The following is an 18094-nucleotide window of genomic DNA, read 5'->3' on the forward strand; positions in this document are numbered from 1 at the left end:
GGTCTGTAAAATAATTATTACATGAATAAAATAATGATAAATCAGTGATTCATTTAGAACTTCCCTTCTCGACACTCCAATAGGCTCAAAATCTGATTTCGTGGCGTGGTGTAGCGTGGGGTGGCGTGGGGTGGCGTTGCGTTGCGTGGCGTGGCGTGGTGTAGCGTGGGGTGGCGTGGCGTGGCGTGGCGTGGGGTGGCGTGGTGTAGTGTGCCGCGGTTGTGGTGTGGTGCGGCGTGGCGTGGCGTGGCGTGGCGTGGCGTGTGTCTGTGTGTGTGATTGAGTGCATTAAAATGAAATAGTTTGTATGTGTGTGTGTGTGGGTGTGCTATATGGTGTTCGTTATAACGGTGTGATCATTATCGTAACCTTGACCTTGACAGGCTGGTCAAGGCATAATGATGATGACCAATCAATGATGGCTTCTAGATCTTCTGTACTGAGATCAAAGGCTCCACAGATGCCTTTTCTAGCCATCAAAAGACAGGTCAGAGCTACAACACATTTTTATGGGAACACCTTATATAATGCATGAGCAGAGACACCATACGTGTGTGATATATGAAATAGCAGCAACTAGGAAACTAACCTCCTTAACATGTCAAACATACTGCTGTGTTATATATGTACAGCTCTGGAAAAAAACATTTTTCTGATGTCATGCTACGATTGCTGAGTAACATTTGAATGAGTTGACGGTCATATTATTTGCAAATAGGTCTCTTCATTTTGAGTATGACAACTCAACTCATCTCATCTCATTTGAATGTCATTCAGCAACCATAGGATGACATCAGAAAAATGTGCAACCGTATGATCATCAGAATAATGTGCAGTGGTCTCTTCATTGTTTTTCCACAGCTGTATACGTTGTATATACAGTATACTGCTGTGAAGTCGCTGAAATATCTGATTAAGCAATGGACAGAATGTGTGTATGAAGGCCCATGGAAATGCTAACAAAACGTACCAGGTTACAGAAAATATGATCAAGCTAATGCTGCATATGAACATGTTTATTACGTCTAAATAAATACATGAGCTTACGGATACCATGAATATGGCAACAGAATACATGAATAATCGTACAAATTCCGTAAATGTGGACACAAAATGAGGAGCCCTGAGAATATCTGATCAGATATTCATCCATAAGAATACACACTCCATAAGAATACACACTCCATAAGAATATGCACCAACAGGCAGCAGCACAACAAGCGAGGTCTTTTCTGACTTCTTTACAAGACATGGCAATCTGCACAGAGTCTCTCCACCTGATTACTACCTTTTGTGCTGTAATGGGAGCGGCGTGCAAATGGAGCGAAGTGAGTGTGTGTGTGTGTGTGTGTGTGTGAGTGTGTGTGTGTGTGTGTGTGTGTGTGTGTGTGTGTGTTTGTGTGTATAAGAGAGAGAGAGTTGAAGCTGGTGAGGAGATGTGGGGGGAGATGGGGGGAGGGCGATGATGGCTCCAGTGTTGGGTCTGGGGGTTTGTTTGAATCACGATAACACACAACAATAATCATACGAGGTCTAACGACTCCCTGTTTGAGCCAGACAAGGAGCTGAGATGAAGCTGGGATATAACGGCCATGCTTCAACTCTCTCTCTCTCTCTCTCTCACACACACACACACACACACACACACACACTAAATTAGGTCTCCAAGTCCTATTACTTTTATTATGATGCAGGGAACGCTAATAGCATGACACAATAGACCGAGAGGCTAACTGAGGCACACAGGAACACACTCTTTCTCAAATGTCTCTCTATGGGGAGTGCATAGATGTGATTTGGTCTGGTAGGCTACTATGGTCCTCAGTGGGGTACCTTAATGAATGCCTCCTAGTTTTCTGTCCGATGCAGGTCGTTTTTTGCTGGATTCATCATTCACCATATTCACCTTGTGTTGCCTCCAAAAAATGCTGTCTGACTGAGTCCTTTTGGCAGTTCCTTGTTTATCATCAATATCATTAATCATTTATCATCAATATATGTGCAATTCCTTACCGGTAAGGATATGTTTATGCTAGCTGGTATGAAAGTTTGTTCCTCTCTAATGTAGAACATCTTTGAGGAAGGGATCCCTTGTGTGCTGTTTCCCTTAATTGAACTGTAAGGCAATAAAACGAGTGAGACTGATATTATTCTTACATAAGTGCTTTATGGCCTCGGGTACCTCTGGGCTCTGGTTCAGTGTGATATTAAGATTTGTATTGGCAAGCAAAGCACCAGCACTGGGGAGGAATACTGAGGTGGTGGAGATGTCCAATCAAGAAGCGGACCTTTATTTAAGGCTGCTAAAAAACTGACCCAAGACGTGGCTCTGTCAAAAACTAAACAACACTGCCCTCTTGTGGTGAGCAAGATGAAGTTGTTTTGATTGAAACCTTTGGCAGTAGGATCTCAAAAAATTCCATTGCCCTGCCCAGACTGAAAGATTAAAGGTTCATGTATTATTGCTGGTATTTTTACTTAACTAGCTGATTAGAGCTCATCTCAGGTCGACATTTCTGTATTATAGATTCTTTATTCTAATATTTTGAGATTCAGAATTTTTAGCTGTAAACTGTAATTATCAATATTAGAATAATCAAGATTAAAACAAACAAAAAAAGGCTTGACATATTTTATTTTATGTGTAATGAATCTATTATATGAACGTTGCACTTTTTGAAATAAATTACAGAAAAAAAAAACTTTTCCATGATATTCAATTTTTTTGAGATGAACCAGTACATACTACTCAGTGTAAATATTGACCTATATCGATTAGGTATACATTACATACCATTAGGTATACCTAGTCTGGATGTTACAATCGGATTTGTAGTAAAGCATACAAATAAAATGAATATCAATGTTCATCCAAATCCCGTGGCATAACTGAACAAGCTGAACACCAAAGACCCCTAAAATGTGGTATATAATATAATTATCTCTAAACCCTGCATTGACAGCAGCCTGGTGAGTAAAATGCTTCTACTTGTGAGATACAACTTACTATGTCCAATATTTGCATTAGGTTGGTCTATTACTGAAATACTTCCAGATGTCAGATGTATGTGGTGTAATGGAGACAAAGCTATGCCCTTAACAGTGAACTCAGTTATGCCCTTAACACTATAAACAAAGTTATGCCCTTAACACTGTACAGTAAACACAGTTATCTGTTTCTCTCGTCTATGATTTGCTGGAACAGTTTGTTATGTTTTTATGGGCTAGGTTTGCCCAGGTTGTTTTTATTGCCGTTTTTGCAGCCTGGGCTGTCTACAGAGATCGCATTATTTACAGTGTATTCAGGACACAGACAGCTAGCGGTTGGTTAGGTGATGTTTGCAGTAAGTGACATAAAATGTTTTAGCCTAAAAAACATGTGGCATCGCTTAGAGCACCTTTAACACTGTAAACAAAGTTATGCCCTTAACACAGTGAACTCAGTTTCCACTTTTTTTATTAGTGTGGAAACTATGATACATATTCTTCCCATATACATCAAACGACAAACAGTGATACATAATTACATTCACGCAAACATGATTACGGTCACACAAACATGATTAGTTACACAAACATGATTACATTCATACATCCAGTGACAAACAGCGATAAAAACATCACTCAGCCCTGTGCATTTGTACACCTCTGCAAATAAGACGCTGATTTCACATCTGACCCCATGTCAGTCCATTATTTAAGCCCATACTAATACATGGTGCGAAGGCTGACTTTTATTTTTAAACACTGTGACATGTACCTGCAATCATGGGGAAAGTATAATCTGACCTTGTGAGCCAAAGAGGTCACATCTCGAGCCATGTGATGATATTGATGTATATTAGCTTACGATCATTTGTTTTGTCAAATTTGTTTTTATAAAACACTGCTGCTCAATAGTTGCCATATTAATAACAAACACTGCAAGAAGACCTCATGTAACCCCACTGAGCATTCCTGTCCAAAGAGACGGAAAGCATGGAAGGGATGCTGTTATGACCGCACAAGTAATTTCAGTGTCATGACATCGATCATAACCATTTCTGTACTGACTGCTCAGGTGATATCAGTGTGTCCACATGACATCCATCATATCCACTTCTGTACTGACTGCACAGGTGATTTCAGTGTGTCCACATGACATCCATCATATACACTTCGGTACTGACCGCACAGGTGATTTCAGTGTGTCTATACGTCGATCATAACCACTCGTGTCATGGCGCACAGTGAGGTTATGCGAGTGTGAGCCGCGGCAGGGGTGGGTAGTGCTGGTGGCTGTATGTGAGTCTACATTGGTGGATATGAGTGTGTGCTCACGTGATCATGTTGTGGTGGTTGTGTGCAGTATCTGAGCTCACATGCGCTGTGGCGGGTGTGTGTGTGTATAGCTGAGCTCACGTGAGTGTTGTGTCTGACTGTGTGTAATCTAACACACACTACCATGCACTTCTCTCTTCCCTCTTTCTTCTACCACTTTCTCCTCCAATCACACTTGACCAGTACTTCTAATGTAGACACTCTTATCCTCTAGTAGTAGTATTTACTGATGCAGTAGTAAATCCTTCCTACGGTGTCCTCTGCACAAATGTAATGATGTAACTAAATGTGTGTAGCTGCACTCACTTGAGTGTGTTGTGTGTTCGTGTGTGTGTGTGTGTGTGTGTGTGTGTGTATAGGTGTAGCTGAGCTCACGTGAGTGTGTTGTTGTGTCGGTTGTGTGGTTGTGTGTGTGTAGCTGAGCTCACGTGAGTGTGTTGTTGTGTCGGTTGTGTGTGTGTGTGTGTGTGTGTGTGTGTGTGTGTGTGTGTGTGTGTGTGTGTGTGTGTGTAGCTGAGCTCACGTGAGTGTGTTGTTGTGTAAGCTGTGTCGGTTGTGTGTGTGTGTGTGTGTGTGTGTAGCTGAGCTCACGTGAGTGTGTTGTTGTGTAAGCTGTGTCGGTTGTGTGTGTGTGTGTGTGTGTGTGTGGTGTGGTGTGGTGTGGTGTGGTGTGGTGTGGTGTGGTGTGGTGTGGTGTGGTGTGGTGTGGTGTGGTGTGGTGTGGTGTGGTGTGTGTGTGTGTGTGTGTGTGTGTGTGTGTGTGTGTGTGGTGTGGTGTGGTGTGTGTGTGTGGTGTGTGTGTGTGTGTGTGTGTGTGTGTAGCTGAGCTCACGTGAGTGTGTTGTTGTGTCAGCTGTGTCGGTTGTGTGTGTGTGTTTGTGTTTGTGTGTGTGTGTGTGTGTGTGTGTGTGTGTGTGTGTGTGTGTGTGGTGTGGTGTGGTGTGGTGTGGTGTGGTGTGGTGTGGTGTGGTGTGGTGTGGTGTGGTGTGGTTGGTGTGTGTGTGTGTGTGTGTGTGTGTGTGTGTGTGTGGTGTGGTGTGGTGTGGTGTGGTGTGTGTGTGTGTGTGTGTGGTGTGGTGTGTGTGTGTGTGTGTGTGTGTAGCTGAGCTCACGTGAGTGAGCTGTTGTGTCGGGTATGTGTCCGTAAGTGGCCCTTGATCTGGCTGGACTGGCTGAAGCGCTTGCCGCACAGCGGGCAGCTGTAGGGCTTCTCCCCGGTGTGTGTGCGCAGGTGCACCTTCAGGTGCGCCGTCTGGTTGAAGCCCTTGAAGCACACGTGGCATCGGTACGGCCGCTCGCCCGTGTGGATCCGCTGGTGCTCCTTAAACTTGCCCGAGTAGCGAAAACACTTGCCACACACACCGCACCGATACGGCTTCTCTTTGCCGTGCACCACCTGCTTGTGGATTGTCATCTCCCGGGCGCTGCCCACACATTTGCCACAGAGCGTGCAGTAAAACGGCCCCTCGGCGTGCTGTGTGTGGTGGTGGTGGTCGGGCTCCATGGTGGAGGTCTGAGGGGGAAGCTCAGACAAGTCTCTCCCCAACAGGGTGCTTGGTCCCTGGGCATAACTCTGCGGCAGGTACTCTACTGCACCTGAACTGTCGGAAATGTACCCAACTCCCATCCCACCGGCCTCCACAGACCCCTCAGAGTGCATAGAGCTGGTATGGGGGAGCTCTGTGTTAAATTCTATTATACTGCATTCCTCAGAACAATCCTCTATTTTGATTGGCTGAGGTGGGCCAGGGGAGATAGATTCCATCCCTCCGACCTCTGCCATGTGTGGCGTGTAACTTGCGAAGGTCTCAGGGAGTCTCTGCTCATGATGGTCAGTGTTAAAGAGAGGAGGTGTCGTGACTAGATCCGTCTCCTGAGGTTCTTCTGCTCCTGGTGTGACTGCCATGGGCGGGCCTTCTTCATGTTTGACCTCGATGACTTCGGGGGACTGTGGGTCACCCGGGGCTGGTGCTGCACTGAGCTCGCGCTCACATACAGGCGAGGGGTTCAGCTGGCGTCTCTCTGCAGAGAGCACTGGCAAGAGAGAGGTCAACAGAGCAGGGTCAGCACAAACAGCACTGATCCCAGTTCACATTGGGCCATTACAACATTATTATACTGGACTACAACATTAATACCTATTTGGTTGAATAATAACTCATTAGGGGGAAAAAACGTCAGTGTTTGAATGTCCCGTAGTAGTCGACTCATTACAGCATTACAGTCAGTGACGACAGCAGCCTTAGTAGGGAGATAGTATAGTTGGGGAACTCTGGGGACGTAGGCCTAGTCGAATGGCCTTTGTTGACCCACTCTAAAATGAAACAGGAGGCCATACTGCATAGTGACAACCTGGCAGTTGAGATATAAACATAGTCGAACATTTGTAAACAAATTATTTTTGTTTATTACCTCGTTGTATACCGGCGGAGATGGCACCAACATCTGACAGTCTTTGTTTCAAGTCACGGTTTTCCTCTTTCGTTAAGGCGATTTCGTTCTGATATTCTAGTATCGTGTCCTTGATGACTTGAAATATCTCATCTGCGGCCACTTTTAAACGTTCCTTGAGATACAAATTCAACACATCCAATTTCGTCATTTTCCACAACGAAAGATAACACTTACTATGTTCGCAAGATATTTAAATGATAAACAAGCGGGCACTCCGGACCCCTCTTCGGGCACTCGGCAACATCGGCGTCTACTTCCTTTTTTTTTCTTTTCCCCTGTCCTAGGATGTTGGGCGTCACCGCCACCTACTGGTCGGGGTTTGGAACAATAAGAGAGAATGAGAGAAAATTAAAGTGAGTAGAGAGTTGAATATTAATTTAATTTAGAATAGTTTACTTCATTATAATAATAACATTTTAAATAATAATAATAATAGTAGGCTAGTAGAAGTAATGATAATTATAATAATACAGCTATTATCGGCATTGTTATTGTTGTTGTTATTAGTATTATTATTATTATTTTATTATTATGTGTTTATTGAACAAAATACAATTTTGAACAAAAAAACAGTAGGCTAGGCTACAACTTCCCAAACAGTCTTGCACTGAGTTCTAGAATCATCTTGATTATGTGTCATAATCCAGCGATGCTCAAAGTTCTATGCATGTCATGGTGACCATGGTAACATTTAAAAGGGGATGTCAAGAGCTTCAGATCTTCATTCTACAGCAATCAGTCAACAAGTACAGGTGATTACAGGTGAGTCTAATGTAATGTAATACCGTTTTGTTGTGTCAGTATTCTTAAATATATGAAAATATCTTAAAGAGTATATGAACATAGAAATGTATAGGCCTAGGCTATGCGATAATTTCTTATCAAAGAGCACCTTTATACAAGCAGTATAACTTTAACGTTCAAATTCTAAATGAAAGAGACCTTTTTCTCTTTAAAGACAGCGAGTCTCACATAGGCCAAATTATGTATCTCTTCCCCAGAACAGTGTTACAGATACAGGGAAAGAAAGCCAAACAAGCAAAGGACTCCAGTATAGACCACAAGACCTGGTGATTCAAACATGGCCGAAAACTCTGCTAGGGTTCCACATGTCCCCTCTGAAGGGCAGCTGGACTCCAGCTCCCAGGAGGCGTGCCTGGCACGGGCGATTCCCGACAAGAGAGAGCTGGACCAGTGGGTGAAAGAGCTGGAGAGAAAGGTGGTGAGGGACAGTATGAGGGACGAGCTACGGAGCATGAGAGAGGCTTTGGACAGAAAGGCCCAAGAGATGTGGGCAAGACAGTGGGAGAGGCAGTATGTACTCTATACATTAATAATACTAGAGTACACACACACACACACAGACACACACACACACACACACACACACACACACATACATACATACATACATACATATATATACATATGTATATATATATAGCAGGAGAGACATAGATACTGGAGAAGGTGGGAGAGGCAGTATGTACTCTATACTCACTCTATACATCAGTAATATGCTGATACTGGAAGTTTATGTATGGGTTCAGTCATTAACACAGTGTTTTTACATCTACAGTATCTATCTGGAGGCACAGAAGAAAAAACAGGAAGAGATAGAGAGACAAGGTGTCCAGCTGACAGGACTGGAGGAGAGAGTGATGGAAAAGGAAAAACTGAGAAAGAGAGATGACAACATGGCAACGATGAGAGAGCAGGAGAGGGTGATGAACGAGCTCAAGAGAAAAGCAGTGGAGGAAGAGAGACATCTAAGAGAGATGGAAGAGAAAGTGAGAGAGCAAGAGAGAATGTTAAAAGAGAAAACAATGGAGGAGGAGAGGCCGATAAGGCAGATGGAGGAAAAAGCAAGAGAGCAGGAGAGAGTGTTGAGAGAAAATGTGGAGCAGAAAGAAAGACAACTGAGGGAGATGATGGAGACAGTGAGGGAGAAAGAGAGAATGTTCAGGGAAGAAGCGAAGGAGAAAGAAAGGCACATAAGAGACATGGAAGAAAAAGTGAGAGAGCAAGAGAGAATGTTGAAAGAAAAAGTAAAGGAGGATGAAAGACAGGTAAGGGAGATGGAAGAGAAAGTGAGAGAGTGCGAGAGAATGTTGAGGAAACATGTGAAGGAGGAAGAGAGATGGATACGAGAGATGGAAGAGAAAGCGAGAGAGCAAGAGAAAATGCTGAGAGCAAACGCAGCGGAGGAAGAGAGACGGGTGAGGGAGATGGCAGAGAAAGTGAGAGAGAAAGAGAGAATGCTAAGAGAGATGGTCAACATCGTGAAAGAGCAGGAAAGAAAAATGAGGGAACTAGAAGAGTTCAAGAAAGCTGAGGCGGAAAACATGGCAAAACTGAGAGAGCAGGTAAAGAGGAAAGAGATGGAGGTACTGAAAGGGGAGGAACGGATGCGAACGCTGGAGGAGAGAGTGAAAGAGCAGCAGGGAACAATGAGAGTAATGCAGGAAAAAAGCGAAGGAAGGAGAAATGAAAATGAGAGAGATTGAACAGAGAGCCATCGAGCAGAAGAGAATCTTGGGAGAGCTGGAGAAAACAGCGAAGGAAGGAGAAATGAAAATGAGAGAGATTGAACAGAGAGCCATCGAGCAGAACAGAATCTTGGGAGAGCTGGAGAAAACAGCGAAGGACGAGGAAAGAAAAATGAGAGAGATGGAAGAGAAAGTGAGTGAGCAGGAGGAAATGTTGAGAAAACAAGTGGTGGAAGGAGAAAGATGGATGAGAGAGGCAGAAGGAAAAGCGACAGAGCAGGAGAGAATGGAAAGAGAGATAGAGAAAAGAGCAATGGATGAGGAAAGAAAAATGAGAGCGATGGAAGAGAAAGCGAGAGAGCGGGAGAGACTTCTCAGAGAGACAGAGAAAAAAGAAAAGGAGGATGAACAACAGATAAAAGAGATGGAAGCAAAAGTGAGAGACAATGAGAGAGTGATGAGAGAAAAAGTGAAGGAGAAAGAAAGACAGATGAGGGAGATGGTGGAAGAAGTGAGAGAGCAGGAGAGAATGAATCTAGAGATGGAGAAACAAGCAAAGGAAAAAGAAAGACGAATGAAAGAGATGGTAGAAGAAACAACAGAATGGAAGAGAGAACTGAAAGAGATGGAGATTAAAACAAAGGAGGAAGAGAGACAAATGAAGGAGATGGTAGAGAAAGCGAGAGAGCAGGAGCGAATCCACAGAGAGACAGAGAAAGAAGTCAAAGAGCAGCAAGCAAAAGAGCAAAAGGAGAAACTAATGAAAGAGATGAAGCTAACAGAGGATGAAGAACAGAAAAAGAGAAAGATGGAGGAGGAGGAACTGAGGAAAATGAGAGAGAGGGAAGAATTAAAAAAAGTGGCTGAAGAGATGGCCAAGCAGTGGTCCCAGGATGACGACGAGAGCGACACAGACTCAGATGACCTTTGGATGGACGAGGAGGAGAAGGAGATCATCTTGGAGGCTGTCAAGAGACAGGCAGAAATAAAGGAGAGAAAGAAGAGCGAGATTAAAGAGAATGACCAACACATTATGACTGAAGGGAAAAGCTAAAGACGGCATAAAAGAAAGAAATATGAAAAAGATGGACAAGCCCTATTTTTTCACAAAAAATGTTTTGTTTTTCCTTACTAAGCATTAAAATACAAACATTTAAAGGCCTCACTGAGTCTTTTTGTCAAAAAACTACAATACAGTACCCTGGAACCTTCCGGGGAACCAGCTAAACTGATGAAGACAGCACTGCAACGTTGGAGAACAGTACACATTGGTTGTAGTGTTATCCGATTGCGTCAAAGTCCGAAATCATTCAGAGTAAACATGGTCTAGTGTTATCCAATTGCATGCAGTGAGATTTTTATATGCATGCTTGTTGCCGCCCCTCGAGTTGGGCTATTACATTGTTCTTGGCCAGACCCTTAATCTTTCTAGATTATCAGGGTCTGGATTTTCCAGGCTAACAATACAGAGTACAAGCAGTAAAATGCAAAACACTTAATCAGTAAAGGTGAAACGTTTACGGTTGCACCTGGTCTAACACAACCAATACACAAAGATGTTTCATTTGTTTATAGAAAGAGAAATCAATATCCTTGTGGCTTTTGTGTCTCCAACTTTTTGGTGTAATTATACCTGATAAATTAATGGAAATTAAAATAGGGTTATAAAGTTCATAGATTTTAAGATCTTTGACAGCCTCATCAGATGATCAGCTGCTTTGTTTTGGCCCCATGGTCAAGAGCACTTGCAAGGAGATTTGTGACAGCAGAGTTAATGGCCATACAAAGTTCACTGGGGGTGAAAATACATACATTGTAGGATCAAACACACACACACACACACACACACACACACACACACACACACACACTACTACATGTCTGTTCTGGTTGTGGTAATAAATGTGTGTTCAATTACTACTGTGAAAATGCCATTGCTTTATGTGTTGTCACGTTCTGTTGACCTTGAGTCACCTCTGAATAAGCACTATTGAAATACAACCATATGGATGCCCATGATATCAAATGTAATGTAATGTTGTATGAAATCAAAGTACATAATTAACAAAGTTTTGAAGGTCGTAAGTATGTCACTGCGCAATGTCGTTAAAAAAAATAGAAAGCTGTCTTATGTGGAGTAATTTTCTGACAGTCAGCCCCTACTGGTGTTCATTGTGCCTAATGGAACAATATTTTAGCGCTGGTGAGTGGATTTGTCCTATCAGTAAGTCATGTTCTTATTTGTACTTAACATTATCAAAACCAAATAGCAGGGTCAGTGGAAACTTTCAGAGGTGATATACAAGAATCTCTGTCACCTCAAGAGAAAGATAGAAATATTAACATTACCTATAGAAATATTAACATTAAATTATTTTGAATGGCAATCAGATGTAGGGGGTTGATGCATGCTTTTTGTCTAATATAATTTGAACAAATGGCATGGATGCATTTGGGCAGGTAGTAACAGAACAGGTGCTGAGTAAGGGAAATATCGCTGACAGTATCTCAAATCAAGGACGCATTATCGGTCTCACAAGGAGAGAACGTAGCAGAAATTCCCTTGGACAAACACCTGCATCTTGCTGATGTAAGGGATGTATGGTAGTTTTAGCCCCTGAGTAAACGTTGTTGGGTGAGATTGGGCGATAAGTGGTGATGGTCTGAGCGTATATAAGGCCACGGCTGCCCACTGATCATTGTACAGAGGCACCATGGGCAAGCTTCTCATTTGCGTTGGTAAGTCACTCCTTGGAACTCCAGACCTCTCACTATAACAAAGAAAAACTGTACAAATTGTAACATTTTAGATTTTTTACAAATCCACATTGACACATGCTTTTATTCTGAATTAGCAACCCTGCAACTATATTGTCTTAGAGTAGATATTTGTATATGTGGACAGAAAGTCTTTACTCAATGACAAAAAAGAATGCCTTAAGAAATAGAATGCAACAAATATTTCTGCATGGTACATTCTCACGGGAGCTTGTTGTAAGCAACATGACTATCCTCTAAGATACAGAAATTGTTGTTTGAACACTTAACCATTTATGCATTATAACTTATTATAACAAGTGATTTTTAACAGTTTGTCTACCGATCTATTACCTACCTGAATATTATGTGCCTGGGGATAACTACCTTTTTTAAATGGTAACAGTCAATGTAATGCAAGTCACAGATGAATGGCCAGATGGCCTACTTTGTAATCCTGTATTATAAGAAATAAAAATGGCTGCTTGTCTTTCCTCTCTGCAACAGGTCTGGCTCTCCTGCTGCATGCGCAGCTAGGTAAGACCGCTCTCCTGACACACACACACACACACACACACACACCATGTGAGTGTCTATCAGTCAGGCCTGGCAGTGACGTTTCTCTTCCTCTCTGTGTGTATCCCAGGATCCTCCTATCTCCTGTCATGTTACTTCACCAACTGGGGTCAGTACAGGCCTGGAGCTGGGAAGTACTTCCCCACCGACATCGACCCATGCCTTTGTGACCACCTGATCTATGCCTTCGCCACCATGGACAACAACCAGATCAAGAGCTTTGAGTGGGATGACGAGAAACTCTATGCTGAGTTCCAGGCCCTCAAGAACCAGTGAGTATCTGTAGCAATAAGCATCACATGAACCAAAACGTACACAACCAGCTGTGTAAAGGTTGACCGAAGCTGCACGGCTGTCTGTAATGTAACCGGTCCTGATAGGAAACCGGAGGTAGAAGAACAGACGTGTGGGGGATTTTGTTGATAAGCATTTTTTATAAACTTTCCTCTTATGATCTCCAAAGATAAAATAACTTTAATTTAACATTTACCAATCTTATATAAGGAAATAGATAAATCCCTATAGTTTAGACTACAGTCTGATTTTTAAATATATATATTTAAAAAGAAGAGAAAAAAATCCCCACATCACAGCTGACATGCCGTGTTCAGACCATAACTTCCCTAAAGCATATCCAATGCCCTGGGTTCAACTCAATGTTCTGATGTGTCCCACAGGAACAGCGAACTGAAGACCCTTCTGGCCATCGGTGGATGGAACATGGGAACCCCTAAGTGAGTACAGATTCCAGAACACAGGAGATTTCTTTAAGGTCCATGACTGCAGTGACTATTCACCAGCTAAGGAAGTAAACAACCTTCCCCAAGTTTCTTTTATTTAATTACTGTTACCTACATCACTCTTTCACTCTCTCTTCTGATTTATATTGCCCATCCTCTTTCTCTCTCTCTCCTTTCCTCAGTCTTCTTATTTGTTTGTTCAAGTTCAAATTCAAGTTCTTTTACTTATCACATAAACAGCCATAAACAGTAAACAAACAGCTTGTAGCCTAGTGAGACCAGTTATGAGACCTGTAGTGAGACCAGTAGGGAATCTAGTCAATCATGGATATTGTCTCCCTGTCCAGGTTCTCTGCTATGGTGTCTACTAGTGCTAACCGTCAGACCTTCATCACCTCTGTGATCAAGTTCCTGAGGCAGTACGAGTTTGACGGTCTGGACATTGACTGGGAGTACCCTGGATCCAGAGGCAGCCCTGCCATCGACAAGACTCTCTACACCACCCTCACCCAGGTCACAACTACAGCTTACAATATGTGTGTGTGTGTGTGTGTGTGTATGTGTGTGCAGGGGGCGTTGGGCACTTTACATAACACACTACATCAGTTACTCATGACCTACAGGTCACATTCATAAAAAAAAACTGTCTGTGTGATTGTGTTTTCTACTATATAAAGTAAATGTTAGCCGTTTAGCTGTTAGCCAGTTACCCATATTTGTGTATAAATACTATTTTGACTCATTAACATGATTTTATGTTTATGAATGTCTGTATCATAATTCATTTGTGAAGCCAGATGACCATTTGACATCACTGTTTGACTTGACTGACTGGTCTTGTGCATACAGGAGCTGCTGTCTGCCTTCGAGGCTGAGGGCACCAAGACCAACCGTCCTCGTCTGATGCTGACCGCTGCCGTCTCCGCCGGCAAGGGCACCATCGACACTGGATACCAGATCGCTGAGCTCGGCAAGTGAGTCTGGTTCAGTCAGTAAAGAGAATACTGGGAGAACCCAAGAACCTGCTAGGTCTAAAAGTTACCAAAATTCTTGGTCATTTGTTTCTGTAGTGGAAATATACTGGCACATTGTTTAGCAGGCATGGCTAGGGAGGGTTGTAAATCAATTATTGCCTGAAAAAAAATATTTATGCCAGATTGTGGGCTAAATAACTAATTATTTAAGTATGAATTTAATTCAAGTGGGTCTGACAACATCCTTAATATGTAGCAACACCCACACAGCACACACACACACTATGAATGGTGGCCAGAAGCAGAGCCATTTCCATCTGAGTTCCATTTCCATGTCCTTGTCAGGATCCTGGATTACTTCCACGTCATGACCTACGACTTCCATGGCTCCTGGGAGCACGTCACTGGTGAGAACAGCCCCCTGTACAAGGGACCCACTGACCAGGGAAGCCTCATCTACTTCAACATGGTGAGACTCTCTCTCTCTCACCCACCCACCCTCCCACACACACACACCAGGGAGACCTTATCTACTTCAAAACGGTGAGACTCTCTCTGTCTTTCTTTCACACACACACACACACACACACACACACACGCACCTACCTACAGGTCTAGAGAGTCTAAATCCCTTCCAGGATTTCACTCATGAGCAATTGCATGAGGATGCTAAATGATGCGGAGTGTGTCGTGGATTCATATTCTCTACTGCATCCCTGGATCCTCACCTTTAGACAGCGGCCTCTGTGTTGTATGTGAACGTACCTGTATGCTGCCCTAACCTGCTCTCCTGTGCTGTGATCAGGACTATGCCATGAACTACTGGAAGAGCCAGGGTGCTCCTGCTGAGAAGCTGCTTGTTGGTTTCGGTACCTATGGACACACCTTCAGACTGGCTAGCGCCTCCAACACCGGTGTTGGTGCCACCGCTAACGGACCTGGACCTGCTGGACCCTTCACCAGGCAGGCCGGATTCTGGGCCTACTACGAGGTGGGTTTCTGCCAGCCAGTAACATTTGAGCTGGGCTTGCTTCTCTAAATAACATCATGTCATTCATTTGCACGTCAGAGCTTAAATTAATCTTTGTGAGTGTACACCTACTTGGTGAATTTTCGTAATGGGGCTATATTGTTGAGCTGACTTAAAGGTATACTTTAGCAGACATGCTAACAACAGATGCTACCACATTAGGTTTTAGCCTCCTTGCTAGCTTGCCTGTCTCCCATGCCTGAGGTTGTGTGTTCAAATCCCACATGGGGCTGTGTTTTCCAACACAAGGTTACACAGTCATTCATTAGTACATGAATGCTATGCTTCAGTTTACTGAGATCTCAAATGTGGTAAATTCCTGTGTTTACAGTATTGGTTTTGAATTGGTTTCTCTGTGCATGCAGGAGTTTATTAATCATCACTGGAGCTTGTGTTTGACTCCTGCCACTTTAACGGTCACTGTTGTTTCCCTACGCAGATCTGCACCTTCCTGAAGGGAGGAGCCATTCAGGCTTGGGACTCCGCCCAGATGGTTCCCTACGCCTACTCACCCACCCAGCTCACCTGGGTCGGCTACGACAACGTCAAGAGCTTCCAGGCCAAAGTAGGTTTTTAATATTTCAAAACCTTAGATGTGACAGAGAAACTCCATGGTTAAATGTGTCATGTGTTATGGCTTAGTATTTATGGGAGAATTTAATAGTCAACACCTTAGAAAATGGAGCTCTGGGCAATAACATAAAAAGCATGGTTTACTACCCTGTAAGGCAGATGCTGTTTGCACCCAGGTGTCAATAGTCAACAGTGCTATTTACACCTAAGTGAAAATAATGATAATGACAAAGCCAAAGGTTACAACCTATATCAAAGACTAAGTTAACTTGTTTCGGATCGAGTGGCTTACAAAGAGGAAAGGAAAACATTTTTGTGCAGACAGTGGCACAGCATGATAAGAAATAGGCAGTTGATATAGTGTAATATGTCATGACCTGCAGTGTTAGAGCGTCAACTGACTTACTAACTGACTGAAACTGTTCATGAGAAAGTGTGAGGTCTGACTGAGGGGCCGTGCACACGACGCCGGTTTTTGTGAAACCGGTGAGGTTTTGTTAACGGTTACGCAAAACCGTTACGAAAAAAATGGAAAAAAAACGGTTACTGAAAGTGTACATGGGTTCCAGATTGATTGGCTTAAGAAGAACCAGTTTGGTGGAGCCATGGTGTGGAGCTTGGACCTGGATGACTTCAGTGGCACCTTCTGCGGCCAGGGCAGATACCCCCTGATCAACACCATCAAGAGCGGCCTGGGAACCGGAGCCAGTGAGTGACGCCAGCCTGATTTAACTCATTTGACTTTTACCGGCGTAACTCTAAAGGCTTCACCCTTACGAGGGGTTTGCCCCGAATGATCCAGCAACAGTCAGCACTAACAAAAGCTGAACTGATGTGACTGTGCATGTATTGGGCCGCATCCATGACCTTCATGGAAGCAACATCCACCAAAGATATTTATATATATATCCACCAAAGATATTTATATTTATATCCACCAAAGATAAGAACTGTCCCTGTACAGTACTAAAAGGGCTCAACCTCAAAAGTAGTCCACATGCTAAAAACGTGCTTATCATTAACAGGAGCCACGGCAGTTGTAATTATTCTAAACCGCTAAACACTATGAGGTACTCGCCTTACCTGCTGTCTCTCCTCTCCTCCCCCAGACTGCGCCTCCCGCACCAAGCCTATTGCCCCCGTGACCCCCACCGCCCACGCTCCCCCTCAGCCCCAGGGTGGTGGCGGTAGCAGCAGTGGTGGCGGTAGCAGCAGTGGCGGCGGCGGCAGCAGCGGTGGAAGCGGTTTCTGCGCCGGCAAGGCTGACGGCATGTACCCCGACCCCACCAACAAGGGCACCTTCTACGAGTGCGCCGGCGGCAGGACCTACACCCAGCACTGCGCCAGCGGTCTGGTGTTCGACACCTCCTGCTCCTGCTGCAACTGGGCATAGAGCAAATCCTTCTACAACACTCCATCATTCTACGTCGTTTGCAGAACATCAAAAAATGAAATAAAAAAATAACCTTGGAGCATGTTTGTTTTTTTTTTTGTTTTTTTGCTTTACTGAAGAGTCGGAATTCATCTTATCATGTAGATTGCAAGCATTGTTCTTTCTTTCTCTCTCTGTGCCTAAAGTTATCAGACATTTCTGAAGATTTCATAGGCCTAATAGATACTTTAGAGTAGACGAGAGTAGATGATATCTGCATATTTGTTGGACCAAACTAGATAATAAATAAACTTGATTGAGACAAACATTATGTAGACTTGGCCTTAATTTCTCATATTGATTTAAAATATAACCTGCAGCCTAGGCTACTTACAGATTGTGGCATTGAGCTAGCATAGATTACTTCAGATCAGGCCATTGAACATGTCTTAAAGTCAATCATCTCTGCTTTTGTCTCTGAACGCAACAGCAAAACTCGGCAGTGCAGTTTAGGAGCAATTCATTCAACTGTTTATTATGATTACCGTGAAGGGATTGTCAAAGTTTTTTATTTTCTGAATTTCAGGCTAGGTCAATGATACCCGGGACACTGAAACACTGGGGCACATGAAATTTAGTGGGCATGTAGCCCCACTAGACTCTTACGGAAAAAATGTGTTTGGTCCCAGGGGGCCACTCATTCAACACTCATTCAACCCTAACCCCCCCCCCCCTGCTGAGCCCCCCGAAACCCAAAAAATGGCACCAAGGATGAATCATTTTTTATGTTATGTTGGTCTCAAGGGCCC

General features: G+C 43.5%; 2 protein-coding genes across 3 annotated transcripts; one reads left to right on the forward strand and one right to left on the reverse strand.

The window, feature by feature from the left end:
• Positions 1-5402: 5402 nt before the first annotated feature.
• Positions 5403-7002, reverse strand: LOC143104463 (uncharacterized). The gene is made up of 2 exons (XM_076268551.1): positions 6733-7002; positions 5403-6354 (listed from the first exon to the last, which is right to left on the reverse strand). Exons 1-2 carry the CDS (start codon positions 6920-6922, stop codon positions 5429-5431), a joined length of 1116 nt encoding a protein of 371 aa, XP_076124666.1. The 5' UTR covers positions 6923-7002; the 3' UTR covers positions 5403-5428.
• Positions 7003-11968: 4966 nt separating this feature from the next.
• On the forward strand, positions 11969-17306 carry LOC143103736 (acidic mammalian chitinase-like). Of its 2 annotated transcripts, none has more exons than XM_076267535.1 (11): positions 11969-12002; positions 12528-12557; positions 12667-12868; positions 13274-13330; positions 13684-13849; positions 14186-14310; positions 14656-14779; positions 15116-15301; positions 15780-15905; positions 16483-16621; positions 17023-17306. In XM_076267535.1, exons 1-11 carry the CDS (start codon positions 11978-11980, stop codon positions 17304-17306), a joined length of 1464 nt encoding a protein of 487 aa, XP_076123650.1. In that variant the 5' UTR covers positions 11969-11977. The 2 variants fall into 2 exon arrangements, with proteins under 2 accessions (XP_076123650.1, XP_076123649.1); XM_076267534.1 differs by having other exon boundaries at positions 11978-12002; positions 16483-16603; positions 16984-17306.
• The last annotated feature ends 788 nt before the right edge of the window (positions 17307-18094 follow it).

This window comes from Alosa pseudoharengus, unplaced genomic scaffold, assembly GCF_046254945.1.
Source record: "Alosa pseudoharengus isolate Yale_2024_CS ecotype anadromous, Long Island Sound unplaced genomic scaffold, YU_APseudo_1.1 YU_APseudo_1.1_scf_5, whole genome shotgun sequence".
Taxonomy (NCBI): domain Eukaryota; kingdom Metazoa; phylum Chordata; class Actinopteri; order Clupeiformes; family Clupeidae; genus Alosa; species Alosa pseudoharengus.